General features: G+C 48.1%; 1 protein-coding gene across 4 annotated transcripts in view; it reads left to right on the top strand.

The window, feature by feature from the left end:
• The window catches only part of HELZ2 (helicase with zinc finger 2), a 200,538-nt gene extending 196,724 nt beyond the window's left edge, over positions 1-3,814 (top strand). For 3 of the 4 annotated variants that reach the window (XM_063959139.1, XM_063959142.1, XM_063959141.1), the window contains 2 exons: positions 58-225; positions 2,504-3,814. In XM_063959139.1, the coding sequence (XP_063815209.1) occupies positions 58-225; positions 2,504-2,622 (287 nt within the window). In that variant the 3' untranslated portion in view covers positions 2,623-3,814. Of the gene's footprint in view, positions 1-57; positions 255-2,503 lie in introns of all 4 variants that reach the window. The other variant, XM_063959140.1, reaches the window with a different exon arrangement.
• The last annotated feature ends 17,049 nt before the right edge of the window (positions 3,815-20,863 follow it).

Below are 20,863 nucleotides of genomic sequence, written 5' to 3'. Positions count from 1 at the left end.
TTTCTTTCACCTGGCAGAATAACCGACAAAATATGTTTTCTTTGTCTCCCTCTGTAGGAAGCGAGTGGCAGTATGTCATCTTTTCCACAGTGCGCACGGCTTCTTTGCAGGAACTGGACAGTCATCCTACGTACAGTTGGCTACGGCTGCGCCTTGGGTTTCTTGGAGACCCAAATCAGATTAATGTTGCACTTACTAGGGCGAAGGAGGGTCTGTGTGTGCTAGGTGAGGAAGGAGGTGGCTGTGTGTAACAGGCAAGGAACAACACATGTCTTTTTGAACCAAATGAAAAAACAAAGAGCGTTTATGAGTGATGTGAGAGGATAGAGGAAGATCTGTGTGCTAGATGTATGCTAGGTAAGACATTAAGGGTAAAATGTAATGGCATGCGAGGTGCAGGTTGTGTGGGACTTCATGCGAGTCTGCCTGGATTTTTAAAGCGTCAAAAATTTACATGGCACAACCAGGTTGGTTTTGCCATGTAAATGATTGCTTTAAAAATACGAGCAAACTTTCTTGAATTCCCACACAACCTGCACCTCGCAGACTATTACATTTTACCCAACGGTTGTGTTAGTGCTAGATGAGGACTGTAGAGGTTCTGTGTGTGCTATAGGAGAAATAAAGAAGGTTTATGGGGTGTATTCAATAAGTGTCGGAAGCTGCCGCCTTGTTGAAAAGACGGCAGCTTCCGACAGATTTAGGTTGGAAGGGGTTCCGACCTATTCATTAGGGCCCCGTTTTTTCCGACAAGGCAGACAATCTGACTTGTGAGAAGCCTGTCGGAATACACGCGGATCGGCGGCTTCAGCCGCTGAGCCGCGTGTATTGTAGTAAGTGAGGCCAAACCTGACAGGTTTTAGCCCCGTTTCCGACAATGTCAATCCGACTTTAAAAAAAGTCGGATTGGCAGTATCGGGAACGGGCCAAACCTGTGGGGTTTAGCCGCGGCACTGAATACTGACCTGTCGGATCCTTTCCGTTGGAAAGGATCCGACAGGTATTGAATATACCCCTAAGTGTACTAAGTGTACTAGGCCCTTATTCCGAATTGATCGCTAGCTGCCGTTGTTAGCAGCACAGCGATCAGGCTAAAAATCGGCATTTCTGCGCATGCTTACGGGCCGCAGTACACACGCGCGAAGTACTTTCACAGAAAACTATGCAGTTTTACACAAGGGTGAGCGACGCTTTTCTGTCGCTCTGTTGATCGGTGAGTGATTGACAGGAAGTGGGTGTTTCTGGGTGGTAACTCAGCGTTTTCCGGGAGTGTGCTAAAAAACGAAGGCGTGCCTGGGGAAACGGGGGAGTGGCTGGCCGAACGCAGGTCATGTTTGTGATGTCAAAGTAGGAACTAAACTGACTGAAGTGATCGCAAGGTAGGAGTAGGTTTGGAGCTGCTCAGAAACTGCATGAAAATTTTTACGAGCAGTTCTGCTAACCTTTCGTTCGCACTTCTGCTAAGCTAAGATACACTCCCAGAGGGCGGCGGCCTAGCGTTTGCACTGCTGCTAAAAGCAGCTAGCGAGTGATCAACTCGGAATGAGGGCCTATGTGAGTATGGGGGAGGTCTGCGTATGTCTGGTGAATATTGGGGAGGGTCTGTGTGTGCTAGGGGAGGAACAAAGAGTGTCTGTATATGATAGGTAAGATTTGGAGAGGTATGGTTGTGCTGAGTGAGTATCAGGGAATGTCTGTGGGTGCTAGGCAGGGATCGGAGAAACACAGTAACAGATTCTACAACCAGTACTCAATTCTGTCTACTAGCCTGATATCACTGTGTTACTAGTGGTTTGGTATTTTATTATAAAAGCCTTATTTATCATAAGATTAACTAGTGCATACACACATAAAATTTTCCTAAAACTGAAATCACAGTGGCACTTTTATGTTGTTAAATACAGTCTTATTCAGCTGCTGTTTTAATACTCGTCTGCTGAATATTACTGAATTTAAAAAAGTCTCTTAATGGTAAAGTATCCTCAGAAATTGGAATGACTATAATAGATTGCAGTTTTGTTAACATTAAAGCAGATGTCAACAGCCTAACGTTGATGAGACAATCTTGATGCTGTAGAAATGTTTACAGCATGTTAACTGTTAGCATGTTAAAGCGGGTGGTATTCATGTGACCGGCGGTCAGCTTGCTGCACTCGCCCCTCCCCATCGGGATCCCGGCATCGGTGTGCTGACCGGCGGTTAGGAGACCATCGGTCAGCCATACCACACCTGTTAAAGCATCATGTTTAAAGTTAAAATGCCAACACGATTAGCATGCTGTAAATAGCATAACTACTGCGTCAAGCTTGTCCTGTCCACAGCGTTAATGTACACCATGTATCTTCCACCCCTAGCATAATAGTAAAACGAGCCTTATGGAAGACACCAGGCACATTGTAATGATACAGTATCACATGTTGCAGCTGACACCATCCTAGGAATCGGCTCCCAATGCAGCAGTGACGTCTGGTCATAACATATTCATACTTATTATTTATTACAGGAAACGCTAACCTGCTAAAGTGCTGTTCTCTCTGGAAACGACTTCTACAGCACTATAGCCAGAAGGGGGCCATTGTCCATTCTACTCTGATTGGGGTATCAGCACCACGTCGCCGCTAAGAGCATTATGAAGGACAAAGGATTTAACCATCCATGTTTTTCCGCACTAAGTATCATTTAATGAGTGGTTGCAGATTTTACCAGCACCTGACAGTTATCTCCTGATTTATTTGCTGCAGGTTGCAGCACCTCATGTATTTTGCTGCTCGCCAGTTTCCACAATATACAGCTGTCACTGTAGCTGTGTAATTGAACATTCCATTATTCTATACCTCTGTAGATATACGAATCAGGGTACCATCATATTATGTATGTCACATTAGAGCAATATTTTACTGGGTTTCTTCTATCAAGTAAAGAGTGTCGACCATTTACCAATATAAACTTCCTTGTAAAGCCATCTTTAACGCTGTATTACTGTCACACTTGATTACTGTATCTGTAGATGAAGGACTATTAGCAGTGCCAAGAATCTCTCTGATATCATCTGAGGGTTGAGCCTTTAGCTTTGTGGCTCCGACTCTATGGAACCCTCTCCCCAGCACAGTTCGAGAAGCCTCCACTGTAGAATACTTCAAAAACATGCTCAAGACTTCCCTGTTCACCAAGCATTTCACCTATGTCCCTTGTTAAGCCTGTTTTGTATGTTGTGCTTTAAGGGTCCTGTTAAGGGAAAAGCGCTCTATATAAATAACATTAGTGTTGTAATTATTTTTTTTTATTTTTTTATTATTATTAATGCATGGCAGATAATTTAGATTCTGTCTTGGTTAAAAAAAGATTTTAATGTCCATGTCCAATGTTCAACGCTAAACAATTCCCAGCTGGTTCGCACAATGCCTGCATGTGTTTCCAGATTTGTTTATACATGTGAGTGACCAAATTGGACTGATTCTGGTATTCTGCCGCTGGACAAAATGCTGGATCCCATGTGGCTGCAATAGTGCAGTCAGCAGATGCCTGTGCACCAGCTATGGTTGGTGGCCAGTGGAACCACAACCCTCAGAGAGCTTAGACCTGATTACATGATGCCATTGCCCTGTGTGTGGCAAACTTTAGTAAGTCTCAGGTTGCATTTTAATGTTTTTATTCCTTACAGGGACACAATCAGGGAAATTCTGTAAACATTTTATATGTATTTCATACTGCTGTAAGATGGACCAGTATCTATTTTGTAAACATTCAATTTCTATCTAATCTACTGTAGATTTTTAGTGTCTTGCATTTGAAATAAATTTCCCCATATGGTGAATCTGTTGTATGGGTCAATGTTTATCATATTGTTAAGAAAACTTATCTAAATTTTAGTTAGAAACGTACTGTACATATGGAAGGGCAGAAAACAGAAGTAAATGTACACCATGAAGGGCCTAATTCAAGGTTGATTGCAAAATAAAATTTTCCCCTAATGGGCAAAACCATGTGCACTGCAGTTGGGGCAGATATAACATGTACAGAGAGAGTAGGATTTGGGTGAGTTATATTGTTTCTCTGACATCCTAGTGGATGCTGGGAACTCCGTAAGGACCATGGGGAATAGACGGGCTCCGCAGGAGACTGGGCACTCTAAAAGAAAGATTAGGTACTATCTGGTGTGCACTGGCTCCTCCCACTATGACCCTCCTCCAGACCTCAGTTAGATTTCTGTGCCCGGCCGAGCTGGATGCACACTAGGGGCTCTCCTGAGCTCCTAGAAAGAAAGTTTATTTTAGGTTTTTTATTTTCTCTATCGTCCTAGTGGATGCTGGGGTTCCTGAAAGGACCATGGGGAATAGAGGCTCCGCAGGAGACAGGGCACAAAAGTAAAGCTTTCCGATCAGGTGGTGTGCACTGGCTCCTCCCCCTATGACCCTCCTCCAAGCCAGTTAGATTTTTGTGCCCGGCCGAGAAGGGTGCAATCTAGGTGGCTCTCCTAAAGAGCTGCTTAGAAAAGTTTAGCTTAGGTTTTTTATTTTACAGTGAGTCCTGCTGGCAACAGGATCACTGCAACGAGGGACTTAGGGGAGAAGAAGTGAACTCACCTGCGTGCAGGATGGATTGGCTTCTTGGCTACTGGACATCAGCTCCAGAGGGACGATCACAGGTACAGCCTGGATGGTCACCGGAGCCTTGCCGCCGGCCCCCTTGCAGATGCTGAAGTAAGAAGAGGTCCAGAATCGGCGGCAGAAGACTCCTCAGTCTTCTAAAGGTAGCGCACAGCACTGCAGCTGTGCGCCATTTTCCTCTCAGCACACTTCACACGGCAGTCACTGAGGGTGCAGGGCGCTGGGAGGGGGGCGCCCTGGGAGGCAAATGAATACCTATTTTGGCTAAAAATACCTCACATATAGCCTCCGGAGGCTATATGGAGATATTTAACCCCTGCCAGAATCCGTTAAGAGCGGGAGACGAGGCCGCCGAAAAAGGGGCGGGGCCTATCTCCTCAGCACACAGCGCCATTTTCCCTCACAGAAAGGCTGGAGGGAAGGCTCCCAGGCTCTCCCCTGCACTGCACTACAGAAACAGGGTTAAAACAGAGAGGGGGGGCACTAATTTGGCGTTAGAAATATATAAAAAAGATGCTATAAGGGAAAACACTTATATAAGGTTGTCCCTATATAATTATAGCGTTTTTGGTGTGTGCTGGTAAACTCTCCCTCTGTCTCTCCAAAGGGCTAGTGGGTCCTGTCCTCTATCAGAGCATTCCCTGTGTGTGTGCTGTGTGTCGGTACGTGTGTGTCGACATGTATGAGGACGATGTTGGTGAGGAGGCGGAGCAATTGCCTGTAATGGTGATGTCACTCTCTAGGGAGTCGACACCGGAATGGATGGCTTATTTAGGGAATTACGTGATAATGTCAACACGCTGCAAGGTCGGTTGACGACATGAGACGGCCGACAAACAATTAGTACCGGTCCAGACGTCTCAAAAACACCGTCAGGGGTTTTAAAACGCCCGTTTACTTTAGTCGGTCGACACAGACACAGACAGGGACACTGAACCCAGTGTCGACGGTGAATAAACAAACGTATTCCTTATTAGGGCCACACGTTAAAGGCAATGAAGGAGGTGTTACATATTTCTGATACTACAAGTACCACAAAAGAGGGTATTATGTGGGATGTGAAAAAACTACCGTAGTTTTTCCTGAATCAGATAAATTAAATAAAGTGTGTGATGATGCGTGGGTTCCCCCCGATAGAAAATTATGGGCGGTATACCCTTTCCCGCCAGAAGTTAGGGCGCGTTGGGAAACACCCCTTAGGGTGGATAAGGCGCTCACACGCTTATCAAAACAAGTGGCGGTACCGTCTTTAGATAGGGCCGTCCTCAAGGACCAGCTGACAGGAGGCTGGAAAATATCATAAAAAGTATATACACACATACTGGTGTTATACTGCGACCAGCGATCGCCTCAGCCTGGATGTGCAGAGCTGGGGTGGCTTGGTCGGATTCCCTGACTAAAAATATTGATACCCTTGACAGGGACAGTATTTTATTGACTATAGAGCATTAAAGGATGCATTTCTATATATGCGAGATGCACAGAGGGATATTTGCACTCTGGCATCAAGAGTAAATGCGATGTCCATATCTGCCAGAAGATGTTATGGACACGACAGTGGTCAGGTGATGCAGATTCCAAACGGCACAAAGGTGTATTGCCGTATAAAGGAAGAGGAGTTATTTGGGGTCGGTCCATCGGACCTGGTGGCCACGGCAACTGCTGGAAAATCCGCCGTTTTTACCCTAAGTCACATCTCTGCAGAAAAAGACACCGTCTTTTCAGCCTCAGTCCTTTCGTCCCTATAAGATCATATCTGCCCAGGGATAGAGGAAAGGGAAGAAGACTGCAGCAGGCAGCCCATTCCCAGGAACAGAAGCGTTCCACCGCTTCTGACAAGTTCTCAGCATGGCGCTGAGACCGTACAGGACCCCTGGATCCTACAAGTAGTATCCCAGGGGTACAGATTGGAATGTCGAGACGTTTCCCCTTCGCAGGCTCCTGAAGTCTGCTTTACCAAGGTCTCCCTCCGACAAGGAGGCAGTATGGGAAAAAATTCACAAGCTGTATTCCCAGCAGGTGATAATTAAATTACCCCTCCTACTACAAGAAAAGGGGTATTATTCCACACTATATTGTGGTACTGAAGCCAGAAGGCTAGGTGAGACTTATTCTAAAAAATTTTTTGAACACTTACAAAGGTTCAAATCAAGATGGAGTCACTCAGAGCAGTGATAACGAACCAGGAAGAAGGGGACTATATAGTGTCCCGGGACATCAGGGATGCTTACCTCTATGTCCCAAATTTGCCCTTCTCACTAAGGGTACCTCAGGTTCGTGGTGCAGAACTGTCACTATCAGTTTCAGACGCTGCCGTTTGGATTGTCCACGGCACCCCGGGTCTTTACCAAGGTAATGGCCGAAATGATGATTCTTCTTCGAAGAAAAGGCGTCTTAATTATCCCTTACTTGGACGATCTCCTGATAAGGGCATAGTCCAGGGAACAGTTGGAGGTCGGAGTAGCACTATCTCGGATACTGCTACAACAGCACGGGTGGATTCTAAATATTCCAAAATCGCAGCTGATCCCGACGACACGTCTGCTGTGCCTAGGGATGATTCTGGACACAGTCCAGAAAAAGGTGTTTCTCCCGGAAGAGAAAGCCAGGGAGTTATCCGAGCTAGTCAGGAACCTCCTAAAAACAGTGCATCATTGCACAAGGGTCCTGATAAAAATGGTGGCTTCCTACGAAGCAATTCCATTCGGCAGATTTCACGCAAGAACTTTTCAGTGGGATCTGCTGGACAAATGGTCCGGATCGCATCTTCAGATGCATCAGCGGATAACCCTATATCCAAGGACAAGGGTGTCTCTCCTGTGGTGGTTATAGAGTGCTCATCTTCTAGAGGGCCGCAGATTCGGCATTCAGGATTGGATGCTGGTGACCACGGAGCCCAGCCCGAGAGGCTGGGGAGCAGTCACACAAGGAAAAAATTTCCAGGGAGTGTGATCAAGTCTGGAGACTTTTCTCCACATAAATATACTGGAGCTAAGGGTAAATTTATAATGCTCTAAGCTTAGCAAGACCTCTGCTTCAAGGTCAGCCGGTATTGATCCAGTGGGAAAAACATCACGGCAGTCGCCCACGTAAACAGACAGGGCGACACAAGAAGCAGGAGGGCAATGGCAAAAACTGCAAGGACTTTTCGCTGGGCGGAAAATCATGTGATAGCACTGTCAGCAGTGTTTCATCCCGGGAATGGAAACTGGGAAGCAGACTTCCTCAGCAGGCACGACCTCCACCCGGGAGAGTGGAAACTTCATCGGGAAGTTTTTTCCACATGATTGTAAACCGTTGGGAAATACCAAAGGTGGACATGATGGCGTCCCGTCTGAACAAAAAACGGGACAGGTATTGCGCCAGGTCAAGAGACCCTCAGGCAATAGCTGTGGACGTTCTGGTAACACCGTGGGTGTACCAGTCGGTGTATGTGTTCCCTCCTCTGCTTCTCATACCCAAGGTGCTGAGAATTATAAGACGTAGAGGAGTAAGAACTATACTCATGGCTCCGGATTGGCCAAGAAGGACTTGGTACCCGGAACTTCAAGAGATACTTACAGAGGTCTTATGGCCTCTGCCGCTAAGAAGGGACTTGCTTCAGCAAGTACCATGTCTGTTCCAAGACTTACCGCAGCTGCGTTTGTCGGCATGGCGGTGGAAAGCCGGATCCTAAGGGAAAAAGGCATTCCGGAAGAGGTCATTCCTACCCTGGTCAAAGCCAGAAAGGAGGTGACCGCACAACATTATCACCACATGTGGCGAAAATATGTTGCGTGGTGTGAGGCCAGGAAGGCCCCACAAAGAAATTTCAACTCGGTCGTTTCCTGCATTTCCTGCAAACAGGAGTGTCTATGGGCCTCAAATTGGGGTCCATTAAGGTTCAAATTTCGGCCCTGTCGATTTTCTTCCAGAAAGAATTGGCTTCAGTTCCTGAAGTCCAGAAGTTTGTCAAGGGAGTATTGCATATACAACCCCCTTTTGTGCCTCCAGTGGCACTGTGGGATCTCAACGTAGTTCTGGGATTCCTCAAATCACATTGGTTTAAAACCAGTCAAATCTGTGGATTTGAAGCATCTCACATGAAAAGTGACCATGCTCTTGGCCCTGGCCTGGACCAGGCGAGTGTCAAATTGGTGGTTTTTTCTCAAAAAAGCCCATATCTGTTTGTCCATTCGGACAGGGCAGAGCTGCGGACTCGTCCCCAGTTCTCTCCCTAAGGTGGTGTCAGTGTTTCACCTGAACCAGCTTATTGTGGTGCCTTGCACCTACTAGGGACTTGGAGGACTCCAAGTTGCTAGATGTTGTCAGGGCCCTGAAAATATGTTCCAGGACGGCTGGAGTCAGGAAAACTGACTTGCTGTTATCCTGTATGCACCCAACAAACTGGGTGCTCTTGCTTCTAAGCAGACTATTGCTAGTTGGATGTGTAATACAATTCAGCTTGCACATTCTGTGGCAGGCCTGCCACAGCCAAAATATGTAAATGCCCATTCCACAAGGAAGGTGGGCTCATCTTGGGCGGCTGCCCGAGGGGTCTCGGCTTTACAACTTTGCCGAGCAGCTACTTGGTCAGGGGCAAACACGTTTGCTAAATTCTACAAATTTGATACCCTGGCTAAGGAGGACCTGGAGTTCTCTCATTCGGTGCTGCAGAGTCATCCGCACTCTCCCGCCCGTTTGGGAGCTTTGGTATAATCCCCATGGTCCTTTCAGGAACCCCAGCATCCACTAGGACGATAGAGAAAATAAGAATTTACTTACCGATAATTCTATTTCTCGGAGTCCGTAGTGGATGCTGGGCGCCCATCCCAAGTGCGGATTATCTGCAATACTTGTACATAGTTACAAAAATCGGGTTATTATTGTTGTGAGCCATCTTTTCAGAGGCTCCGCTGTTATCATACTGTTAACTGGGTTTAGATCACAAGTTGTACGGTGTGATTGGTGTGGCTGGTATGAGTCTTACCCGGGATTCAAAATTCCTCCCTTATTGTGTACGCTCGTCCGGGCACAGTACCTAACTGGCTTGGAGGAGGGTCATAGGGGGAGGAGCCAGTGCACACCACCTGATCGGAAAGCTTTACTTTTGTGCCCTGTCTCCTGCGGAGCCTCTATTCCCCATGGTCCTTTCAGGAACCCCAGCATCCACTACGGACTCCGAGAAATAGAATTATCGGTAAGTAAATTCTTATTTTACAGTGAGACCTGCTGGCAACAGGCTCACTGCATCGAGGGACTAAGGGGAGAAGAAGCGAACCTACCTGCGTGCAGCTAGCTTGGGCTTCTTAGGCTACTGGACACCATTAGCTCCAGAGGGATCGACCGCATGGAACTGGCCTTGGTGTTCGTTCCCGGAGCCGCGCCGCCGTCCCCCTTACAGAGCCAGAAGCAAGAAGAGGTCCGGAAAATCGGCGGCAGAAGACTTCGGTCTTCACCAAGGTAGCGCACAGCACTGCAGCTGTGCGCCATTGCTCCTCATGCACACTTCACACTCCGGTCACTGAGGGTGCAGGGCGCGGGGGGGGGGGCGCCCTGAGGGCAATATATGACACCTTGGCTGGCAAATCTACATCATATATAGTCCTAGAGGCTATATAGATGTAAAATTACCCCTGCCAGTATTCCAGAAAAAGCGGGAGAAAGTCAGTTGAAAAAGGGGCGGGGCTTCTCCCTCAGCACACTGGCGCCATTTTCTCTTCACAGTGCAGCTGGAAGACAGCTCCCCAGGCTCTCCCCTGTAGTTTTCAGGCTCAAAGGGTTAAAAAGAGAGGGGGGGCACAAAATTTAGGCGCAATATTGTATATACAAGCAGCTATTGGGAAAAATTCACTCAATATAGTGTTAATCCCAAAATTATATAGCGCTCTGGTGTGTGCTGGCATACTCTCTCTCTGTCTCCCCAAAGGGCTGTGTGGGGTCCTGTCCTCAGTCAGAGCATTCCCTGTGTGTGTGTGCGGTGTGTCGGTACGGCTGTGTCGACACGTTTGATGAGGAGGCTTATGTGATGGCAGAGCAGATGCCGATAAATGTGATGTCGCCACCTGTGGGGCCGACACCAGAGTGGATGGATAGGTGGAAGGTATAAACCGACAGTGTCAACTCCTTACATAAAAGGCTGGATGACGTAACAGCTATGGGACAGCCGGCTTCTCAGCCCGCGCCTGCCCAGGCGTCTCAAAGGCCATCAGGGGCTCAAAAACGCCCGCTCCCTCAGATGGCAGACACAGATGTCGACACGGAGTCTGACTCCAGTATCAACGAGGTTGAGACATATACACAATCCACTAGGAACATCCGTTACATGATCCCGGCAATAAAAAATGTGTTACCCATTTCTGACATTAACCCAAGCACCACTAAAAAAGGGTTTTATGTTTGGGGAGAAAAAGCAGGCAGTGTTTTGTTCCCCCATCAAATGAGTGAATGAAGTGTGAAAAAGCGTGGGTTCCCCCGATAAGAAACTGGTAATTTCTAAAAAGTTACTGATGGCGTACCCTTTCCCGCCAGAGGATAAGTTACGCTGGGAGATATCCTCTAGGGTGGATAAGGCGCTCACACGTTTGTCAAAAAAGGTGGCACTGCCGTCTTAGGATACGGCCACTTTGAAGGTACCTGCTGATAAAAAGCAGGAGGCTATCCTGAAGTCTGTATTTACACACTCAGGTACTAGACTGAGACCTGCAGATAGTGCTGCTGCAGCGTGGTCTGTAACCCTGTCAAACAGGGATACTATTTTGCGAACATAAGACGTCGTCTTATATATGAGGGATGCACAGAGGGATATTTTGCTGGCTGGCATCCAGAATTAATGCAATGTCCATTCTGTCAGGAGGGTATTAGAGACCCGACACTGGACAGGTGATGCTGACTTTAAAAGGCACATAGAGCCTTATAAGGGTGAGGAATTGTTTGGGGATGGTCTCTGGGACCTCGTATCCACAGCAACAGCTGGGAAGAAATTTTTTTACCTCAGGTTTCCTCACGGCCTAAGAAAGCACTGTATTATCAGGTACAGTCCTTTCGGCTTCAGAAAAGCAAGCGGGTCAAAGGCGCTTCCTTTCTGCACAGAGACGAGGGAAGAGGGAAAAAGCTGCACCAGTCAGCCAGTTCCCAGAATCAAAATTCTTCCCCCGCTTCCTCTGAGTCCACCGCATGACGCGGGGGCTCCACAGGCGTAGCCAGGTACGGTGGGGGGACGCCTCAAAAATTTCAGCGATCAGTGGGCTCGCTCACAGGTGGATCCCTGGATCCTTCAAGTAGTATCTCAGGGGTACAAGCTGGAATTCGAGGCGTCTCCCCCCCCGCCGTTTCCTCAAATCTGTCTTGCCGACAACTCCCTCAGGCAGGGAGGCTGTGCTAGAGGCAATTCACAAGCTGTATTCCCAGCAGGTGATAGTCAAGGTGCCCCTACTTCAACAAGGACGGGGTTACTATTCCACACTGTTTGTGGTACCGAAACCGGACGGTTCGGTGAGACCCATTTTAAATTTGAAATCCTTGAACACATACATAAAAAAATTCAAATTCAAGATGGAATCGCTCAGGGCGGTTATTGCAAGCCTGGAGGAGGGGGATTACATGGTATCCCTGGACATCAAGGATGCTTACCTACATGTCCCCATTTACCATCCTCACCAGGAGTACCTCAGATTTGTGGTACAGGATTGCCATTACCAATTCCAAACACTGCCGTTTGGACTGTCCACGGCACCGAGGGTCTTTACCAAGGTAATGGCAGAAATGATGATACTCCTTCGAAAAAAGGGAGTTTTAATTATCCCGTACTTGGACGATCTCCTTATAAAGGCGAGGTCCAAGGAGCAGTTGTTGGTCGGAGTAGCACTATCTCGGGAAGTGCTACAACAGCACGGATGGATTCTATACATTCCAAAGTCACAGCTGGTTCCTACCACACGCCTACTGTTCCTGGGGATGGTTCTGGACACAGAACAGAAAAAAGTGTTTCTCCCGGAGGAGAAAGCCAAGGAGCTGTCATCTCTAGTCAGAGACCTCCTGAAACCAAAACAGGTATCGGTGCATCACTGCACACGAGTCCTGGGAAAAATGGTAGCTTCTTACGAACCAAAATTCCATTCGGCAGGTTCCATGCAAGAACCTTTCAGTGGGACCTCTTGGACAAGTGGTCGGGATCGCATCTTCAGATGCATCGGCTGATAACCCTGTCTCCAAGGACCAGGGTATCTCTACTGTGGTGGCTGCAGAGTGCTCATCTTGAAGAGGGCCGCAGATTCGGCATACAGGACTGGGTCCTGGTAACCACGGATGCCAGCCTTCGAGGCTGGGGGGCAGTCACACAGGGAAGAAATTTCCAAGGACTTTGGTCAAGTCAGGAGTCGTCCCTACACATAAATTTTCTGGAACTGAGGGCCATTTACAATGCCCTAAGTCTGGCAAGGCCTCTGCTTCAAAACCAGCCGGTACTGATCCAATCAGACAACATCACGGCAGTCGCCCATGTAAAACGACAGGGCGGCACAAGAAGCAGGATGGCGATGGCAGAAGCCACAAGGATTCTCCGATGGGCGGAAAATCGCGTCTTAGCACTGTCAGCAGTATTCATTCCGGGAGTGGACAACTGGGAAGCAGACTTCCTCAGCAGACACGACCTACACCCGGGAGAGTGGGGACTTCATCCAGAAGTCTTCCAACTGTTGGTAAACCGTTGGGAAAGGCCACAGGTGGACATGATGGCGTCCCGCCTAAAAAAAAAACTAGATATTGCGCCAGTTCAAGGGACCCTCAGGCAATAGCTGTGGACTCTCTAGTGACACCGTGGGTGTACCAGTCGGTTTATGTATTCCCTCCTCTGCCTCTCATACCAATGGTACTGAGAATAATAAGAAAACGAGGAGTAAGAACGATACTCGTGGTTCCGGATGGGACAAGAAGAGCTTGGTACCCAGAACTTCAAGAAATGATATCAGAGGACCCATGGCCTCTACCGCTCAGACAGGATCTGCTACAGCAGGGGCCCTGTCTGTTCCAAGACTTACCGTGGCTGCGTTTGACGGCATGGCGGTTGAATTCCGGATCCTAAAGGAAAAGGGCATTCCGGAAGAAGTCATTCCTACGCTGATAAAAGCCAGGAAAGAAGTAACCGCAAACCATTATCACCGTATTTGGCGAAAATATGTTGCGTGGTGTGAGGCCAGGAAGGCCCCAACAGAGGAATTTCAGCTGGGTCGTTTTCTGCACTTCCTACAGTCAGGGGTGACTATGGGCCTAAAATTGGGTTCCATTAAGGTCCAGATTTCGGCTCTGTCGATTTTCTTCCAGAAAGAACTGGCTTCACTGCCTGGAGTTCAGACATTTGTAAAGGGAGTGCTACATATTCAGCCCCCTTTTGTGCCTCCTGTGGCACCTTGGGATCTCAACGTGGTGTTGAGTTTCTTAAAATCACATTGGTTTGAGCCACTTAAAACTGTGGATTTGAAATATCTCACGTGGAAAGTGGTCATGTTATTGGCCTTGGCTTCGGCCAGGCGTGTGTCAGAATTGGCGGCTTTGTCATGTAAAAGCCCTTATCTGATTTTCCATATGGATAGGGCAGAATTGAGGACTCGTCCCCAGTTTCTCCCTAAGGTGGTATCAGCTTTTCACTTGAACCAACCTATTGTAGTGCCTGCGGCTACTAGGGACTTGGAAGATTCCAAGTTACTGGACGTAGTCAGGGCCTTAAAAATTTATATTTCCAGGACGGCTGGAGTCAGGAAAACTGACTCGCTTTTTATCCTGTAGGCACCCAACAAAATAGGTGCTCCTGCTTCTAAGCAGACTATTGCTCGCTGAATTTGTAGCACAATTCAGCTGGAGCATTCTGTGGCTGGATTGCCGCATCCTAAATCAGTAAAAGCCCATTCCACGAGGAAAGTGGGCTCATCTTGGGCGGCTGCCCAAGGGGTCTCGGCTTTACAATTTTGCCGAGCTGCAACTTGGTCAGGGGCAAACACGTTTGCTAAATTCTACAAAATTGATACCCTGGCTGAGGAGGACCTTGAGTTCTCTCATTCGGTGCTGCAGAGTCATCCGCACTCTCCCGCCCGTTTGGGAGCTTTGGTATAATCCCCATGGTCCTTACGGAGTTCCCAGCATCCACTAGGACGTCAGAGAAAATAAGATTTTACTCACCGGTAAATCTATTTCTCGTAGTCCGTAGTGGATGCTGGGCGCCCATCCCAAGTGCGGATTGTCTGCAATACTTGTATGTAGTTATTGCCTAACTAAGGGTTATTGTTGAGCCATCTGTTGAGAGGCTCAGTTATATTTCATACTGTTAACTGGGTGTAGTATCACGAGTTATACGGTGTGATTGGTGTGGCTGGTATGAGTCTTACCCGGGATTCAAAATCCTTCCTTATTGTTTCAGCTCTTCCGGGCACAGTATCCTAACTGAGGTCTGGAGGAGGGTCATAGTGAGAGGAGCCAGTGCACACCAGATAGTACCTAATCTTTCTTTTAGAGTGCCCAGTCTCCTGCGGAGCCCGTCTATTCCCCATGGTCCTTACGGAGTTCCCAGCATCCACTACGGACTACGAGAAATAGATTTACCGGTGAGTAAAATCTTATTTTCTGTGCAGGGTAAATACTGGCTGCTTTATTTTTACACTGCAATTTAGATTTCAGTTTGAACACACCCCACCCAAATCTAACTCTCTTTACACGTTATGTCTGCTCCCCCCTGCAGTGCACATGGATTTGCCCTGTAAAAGTCAAATTACTTGCTAACAAATATTTAAAATGCCAGCTCTAATATATACTGTGGATGCCTGTGCATCTTATTACCATGTGCTATGAATGTGCGCTATACATCGCAAAAACACTACATCCCATAAGAGTAAATAATACACCCACACATCTGAGTTCCAAAGCTCATTGATGTATATAATTGTTTATTAAAAGGATATCTATTCAATATATCACAATGTACAGTATATATATAGTTACATGGTTACAATTTATACAGTAAGCAGTTATTACAAACTAATTCAAATACAGACACGGCCAGTAATACATCACCATATTTCTCTGACGTCCTAAGTGGATGCTGGGGACTCCGTCAGGACCATGGGGAATAGCGGCTCCGCAGGAGACAGGGCACAAAAGTAAAAGCTTTAGGATCAGGTGGTGTGCACTGGCTCCTCCCCCTATGACCCTCCTCCAAGCCTCAGTTAGGTTTTTGTGCCCGGCCGAGAAGGGTGCAATCTAGGTGGCTCTCCTAAAGAGCTGCTTAGAGTAAAAGTTTTATTAGGTTTTTTATTTTCAGTGAGTCCTGCTGGCAACAGGCTCACTGCAACGAGGGACTTAGGGGAGAAGAAGTGAACTCACCTGCGTGCAGGATGGATTGGCTTCTTAGGCTACTGGACACTAGCTCCAGAGGGACGATCACAGGTACAGCCTGGATGGGTCACCGGAGCCGCGCCGCCGACCCCCTAGCAGATGCTGAAGAAAGAAGAGGTCCAGAAATCGGCGGCTGAAGACTTCTCAGTCTTCATGAGGTAGCGCACAGCACTGCAGCTGTGCGCCATTGCTCTCAGCGCACTTCACACCAACGGTCACTGAGGGTGCAGGGCGCTGGGGGGGGCGCCCTGGGCAGCAATGAAAATACCTATACTGGCTAAAAATACATCACATATAGCCTCTGGGGCTATATGGACGTATTTAACCCCTGCCAGGTTGTCAGAAAAACGGGAGAAGAAGCCCGCCGAAAAGGGGGCGGGGCCTATTCTCCTCAGCACACAGCGCCATTTTCCCTCACAGAACTGCTGGTGGGAAGGCTCCCAGGCTCTCCCCTGCACTGCACTACAGAAACAGGGTTAAAACAGAGAGGGGGGGGCACTTATTTGGCGATATGATTATATATTAAGATGCTATAAGGGGAAAACACTTATATAAAGGTTGTCCCTGTATAATTATAGCGTTTTGGTGTGTGCTGGCAAACTCTCCCTCTGTCTCCCCAAAGGGCTAGTGGGGTCCTGTCCTCTATCAGAGCATTCCCTGTGTGTGTGCTGGGTGTCGGTACGTGTGTGTCGACATGTATGAGGACGATGTTGGTGAGGAGGCGGAGCAATTGCCTGTAATGGTGATGTCACTCTCTAGGGAGTCGACACCGGAATGGATGGCGTATTTAGGGAATTACGTGATAATGTCAACACGCTGCAAGGTCGGTTGACGACATGAGACGGCCGGCAAACAAATTAGTACCTGTCCAGGCGTCTCAAACACTGTCCTCAGTCGGTCGACACAGACACAGACAGGGACACTGACTCCAGTGTCGACGGTGAAGAAACAAACGTATTTTCCTTTAGGGCCACACGTTACATGTTAAGGGCAATGAAGGAGGTGTTACATATTTCTGATACTACAAGTACCACAAAAAAGGGTATTATGTGGGGTGTGAAAAAAAACTACCTGTAGTTTTTCCTGAATCAGATAAATTAAATGAAGTGTGTGATGATGCGTGGGTTTCCCCCGATAGAAAATTATTGGCGGTATGCCCTTTCCCGCCAGAAGTTATGGCGCGTTGGGAAACATCCCTTAGAGTGGATAAGGCGCTCACACGCTTATCAAAACAAGTGGCGTTACCGTCTCCAGATACGGCCGCCCTCAAAGAGCCAACTGTTAGGAGGCTGGAAAATATCCTAAACAGTATATACACACATACTGGTGTTATACTGCGACCAGCGATCACCTCAGCCTGGATGGGCAGCGCTGGGGTGGCTTGGTCGGATTCCCTGACTGAAAATATTGATACCCTTGACAGGGACAGTATTTTATTGACTATAGAGCATTTAAAGGATGCATTTCTATATATGCGAGATGCACAGAGGGATATTTGCACTCTGGCATCAAGAGTAAGTGCGATGTCCATATCTGAAGGCCAGTCATATCTGCCCAGGGATAGAGGAAAGGGAAGAAGACTGCAGCAGGCAGCCCATTCCCAGGAACAGAAGCCCTACACCGCTTCTGCCAAGTCCTCAGCATGACGCTGGGGCCGTACAAACAGGTGCGGTGGGGGGTCGTCTCAAGAGTTTCAGCAAGCAGTGGGCTCACTCGCAAGTGGACCCCTGGATCCTACAAGTAGTATCCCAGGGGTACAGATTGGAAATTCGAGACGTCTCTCCCTCGCAGGTTCCTGAAGTTTGCTTTACCAACGTCTCCCTCCGACAGGGAGGCAGTATTGGAAACAATTCACAAGCTGTATTCCCAGCAGGTGATAATCAAAGTACCCCTCCTACAACAAGGAAAGGGGTATTATTCCACACTATATTGTGGTACTGAAGCCAGATGGCTCGGTGAGACCTATTCTAAATCTGAAATATTTGAACACTTACATACAAAGGTTCAAATCAAGATGGAGTCACTCAGAGCAGTGATAGCGAACCAGGAAGAAGGGGACTATATGGTGTCCCTGGACATCAGGGATGCTTACCTCCATGTCCCAATTTGCCCTTCTCACCAAGGGTACCTCAGGTTCGTGGTACAGAACTGTCACTATCAGTTTCAGACGCTGCCGTTTGGATTGTCCACGGCACCCCGGGTCTTTACCAAGGTAATGGCCGAAATGATGATTCTTCTTCAAAGAAAATGGACGATCGCCTGATAAGGGCAAGGTCCAGAGAACAGTTGGAGGTCGGAGTAGCACTATCTCAAGTAGTTCTACGACAGCACGGGTGGATTCTAAATATTCCAAAATCGCAGCTGTTTCCGACGACACGTCTACTGTTCCTAGGGATGATTCTGGACACAGTCCAGAAAAGGGTGTTTCTCCCGGAGAAGAAAGCCAGGGAGTTATCCGAGCTAGTCAGGAACCTCCTAAAACCAGGAAAAGTGTCAGTGCATCATTGCACAAGGGTCCTGGGAAAAATGGTGGCTTCTTACGAAGCGATTCCATTCGGCAGATTTCACGCAAGAACTTTTCAGTGGGATCTGCTGGAAAAATGGTCCGGATCGCATCTTCAGATGCATCAGCGGATAACCCTGTCTCCAAGGACAAGGGTGTTTCTTCTGCGGTGGCTGCAGAGTGCTCATCTACTAAAGGGCCGCAGATTCGGCATTCAGGACTGGGTCCTGGTAACCACGGATGCCAGCCTGAGAGGCTGGGGAGCGGTCACACAGGGAAAAAATTTCCAGGGAGTGTGATCAAGTCTGGAGACTTCTCTCTACATAAATATACTGGAGCTAAGGACAATTTACAATGCTCTAAGCTTAGCAAGACCTCTGCTTCAAGGTCAGCCGGTATTGATCCAGTGGGACAACATCACGGCAGTCGCCCACGTAAACAGACAGGGCGGCACAAGAAGCAGGAGGGCAATGGCAGAAACTGCAAGGATTCTTCGCTGGGCGGAAAATCATGTGATAGCACTGTCAGCAGTGTTCATTCCGGGAGTGGACAACTGGGAAGCAAACTTCCTCAGCAGGCACGACCTCCACCCGGGAAAGTGGGGACTTCATCGGGAAGTCTTCCACATGATTGTGAACCGTTGGGAAAGACCAAAGGTGGACATGATGGCGTCCCGCCTGAACAAAAAACTGGACAGGTATTGCGCCAGGTCAAGAGACCCTCAGGCAATAGCTGTGGACGTTCTGGTAACACCGTGGGTGTACCAGTCGGTGTATGTGTTCCCTCCTCTGCTTCTCATACCCAAGGTACTGAGAATTATAAGACGTAGAGGAGTAAGAACTATACTCGTGGCTCCGGATTGGCCAAGAAGGACTTGGTACCCGGAACTTCAAGAAATGTTCACAGAGGACTCATGGCCTCTGCCGCTAAGAAGGGACTTGCTTCAGCAAGTACCATGTCTGTTTCCAAGACTTACCGCGGCTGCGTTTGACGACATGGCGGTGGAACGCCGGATCCTAAGGGAAAAAGGCATTCCGGAAGAGGTCATTCCTACCCTGGTCAAAGCCAGGAAGGAGGTGATCTCACATGGAAAGTGACCATGCTGTTGGCCCTGGCCTTGGCCAGGCGAGTGTCAGAATTGGCGCCTTTGTCTCACAAAAGCCCATATCTGATTGTCCATTTGGACAGGGCAGAGCTGCGGACTCGTCCCCAGTTTCTCCCTAAGGTGGTGTCAGCGTTTCACCTGAACCAGCTTATTGTGGTACCTGCGGCTACTAGGGACTTGGAGGACTCCAAGTTGCTAGATGTTGTCAGGGCCCTGAAAATATAGGTTTCCAGGACGGCTGGAGTCAGGAAAACTGACTTGCTGTTATCCTGTATGCACCCAACAAACTGGGTGCTCTTGCTTCTAAGCAGACGATTGCTAGTTGGATGTGTAGTACAATTCAGCTTGCACATTCTGTGGCAGGCCTGCCACAGCCAAAATATGTAAATGCCCATTCCACAAGGAAGGTGGGCTCATCTTGGGCGGCTGCCCGAGGGGTCTCGGCTTTACAACTTTGCCGAGCTGCTACTTGGTCAGGGGCAAACACGTTGAAAAATTCTACAAATTTGATACCCTGGCTGAGGAGGACCTGGAGTTCTCTCATTCGGTGCTGCAGAGTCATCCGCACTCTCCCGCCCGTTTGGGAGCTTTGGTATAATCCCCATGGTCCTGACGGAGTCCCCAGCATCCACTTAGGACGTCAGAGAAAATAAGAATTTACTTACCGATAATTCTATTTCTCGTAGTCCGTAGTGGATGCTGGGCGCCCATCCCAAGTGCGGATTGTCTGCAATACTTGTACATAGTTATTGTTACAAAAATCGGGTTATTATTGTTGTGAGCCATCTTTTCAGATGCTCCGCTGTTATCATGCTGTTAACTGGGTTCAGATCACAGGTTGTACAGTGTGATTGGTGTGGCTGGTATGAGTCTTACCCGGGATTCAAAATCCTTCCTTATTGTGTACGCTCGTCCGGGCACAGTATCCTAACTGAGGCTTGGAGGAGGGTCATAGGGGGAGGAGCCAGTGCACACCACCTGATCCTAAAGCTTTTACTTTTGTGCCCTGTCTCCTGCGGAGCCGCTATTCCCCATGGTCCTGACGGAGTCCCCAGCATCCACTACGGACTACGAGAAATAGAATTATCGGTAAGTAAATTCTTATTTTTGCTCAAATGCTCACTACACTCCATATCACTCTCTCAGTAAAATCATGCAGCCACTGGACAGACAGCATCTCCATCATCATCTGGGACAAACAGGAAGCTCTTCTATGTGGCATCAGCTATATCTCTGAGACCGTTGGGGGTATACAGATCTCTTGCTATTGGTCTAGGGGAGGGAACT

This window comes from Pseudophryne corroboree, chromosome 3 (assembly GCF_028390025.1).
Source record: "Pseudophryne corroboree isolate aPseCor3 chromosome 3, aPseCor3.hap2, whole genome shotgun sequence".
NCBI classification, from domain to species: Eukaryota; Metazoa; Chordata; class Amphibia; order Anura; family Myobatrachidae; genus Pseudophryne; species Pseudophryne corroboree.
The sequence above is the reverse complement of the archived record's forward strand: the minus strand, read 5'-3'. Positions and strand labels throughout refer to the sequence as shown.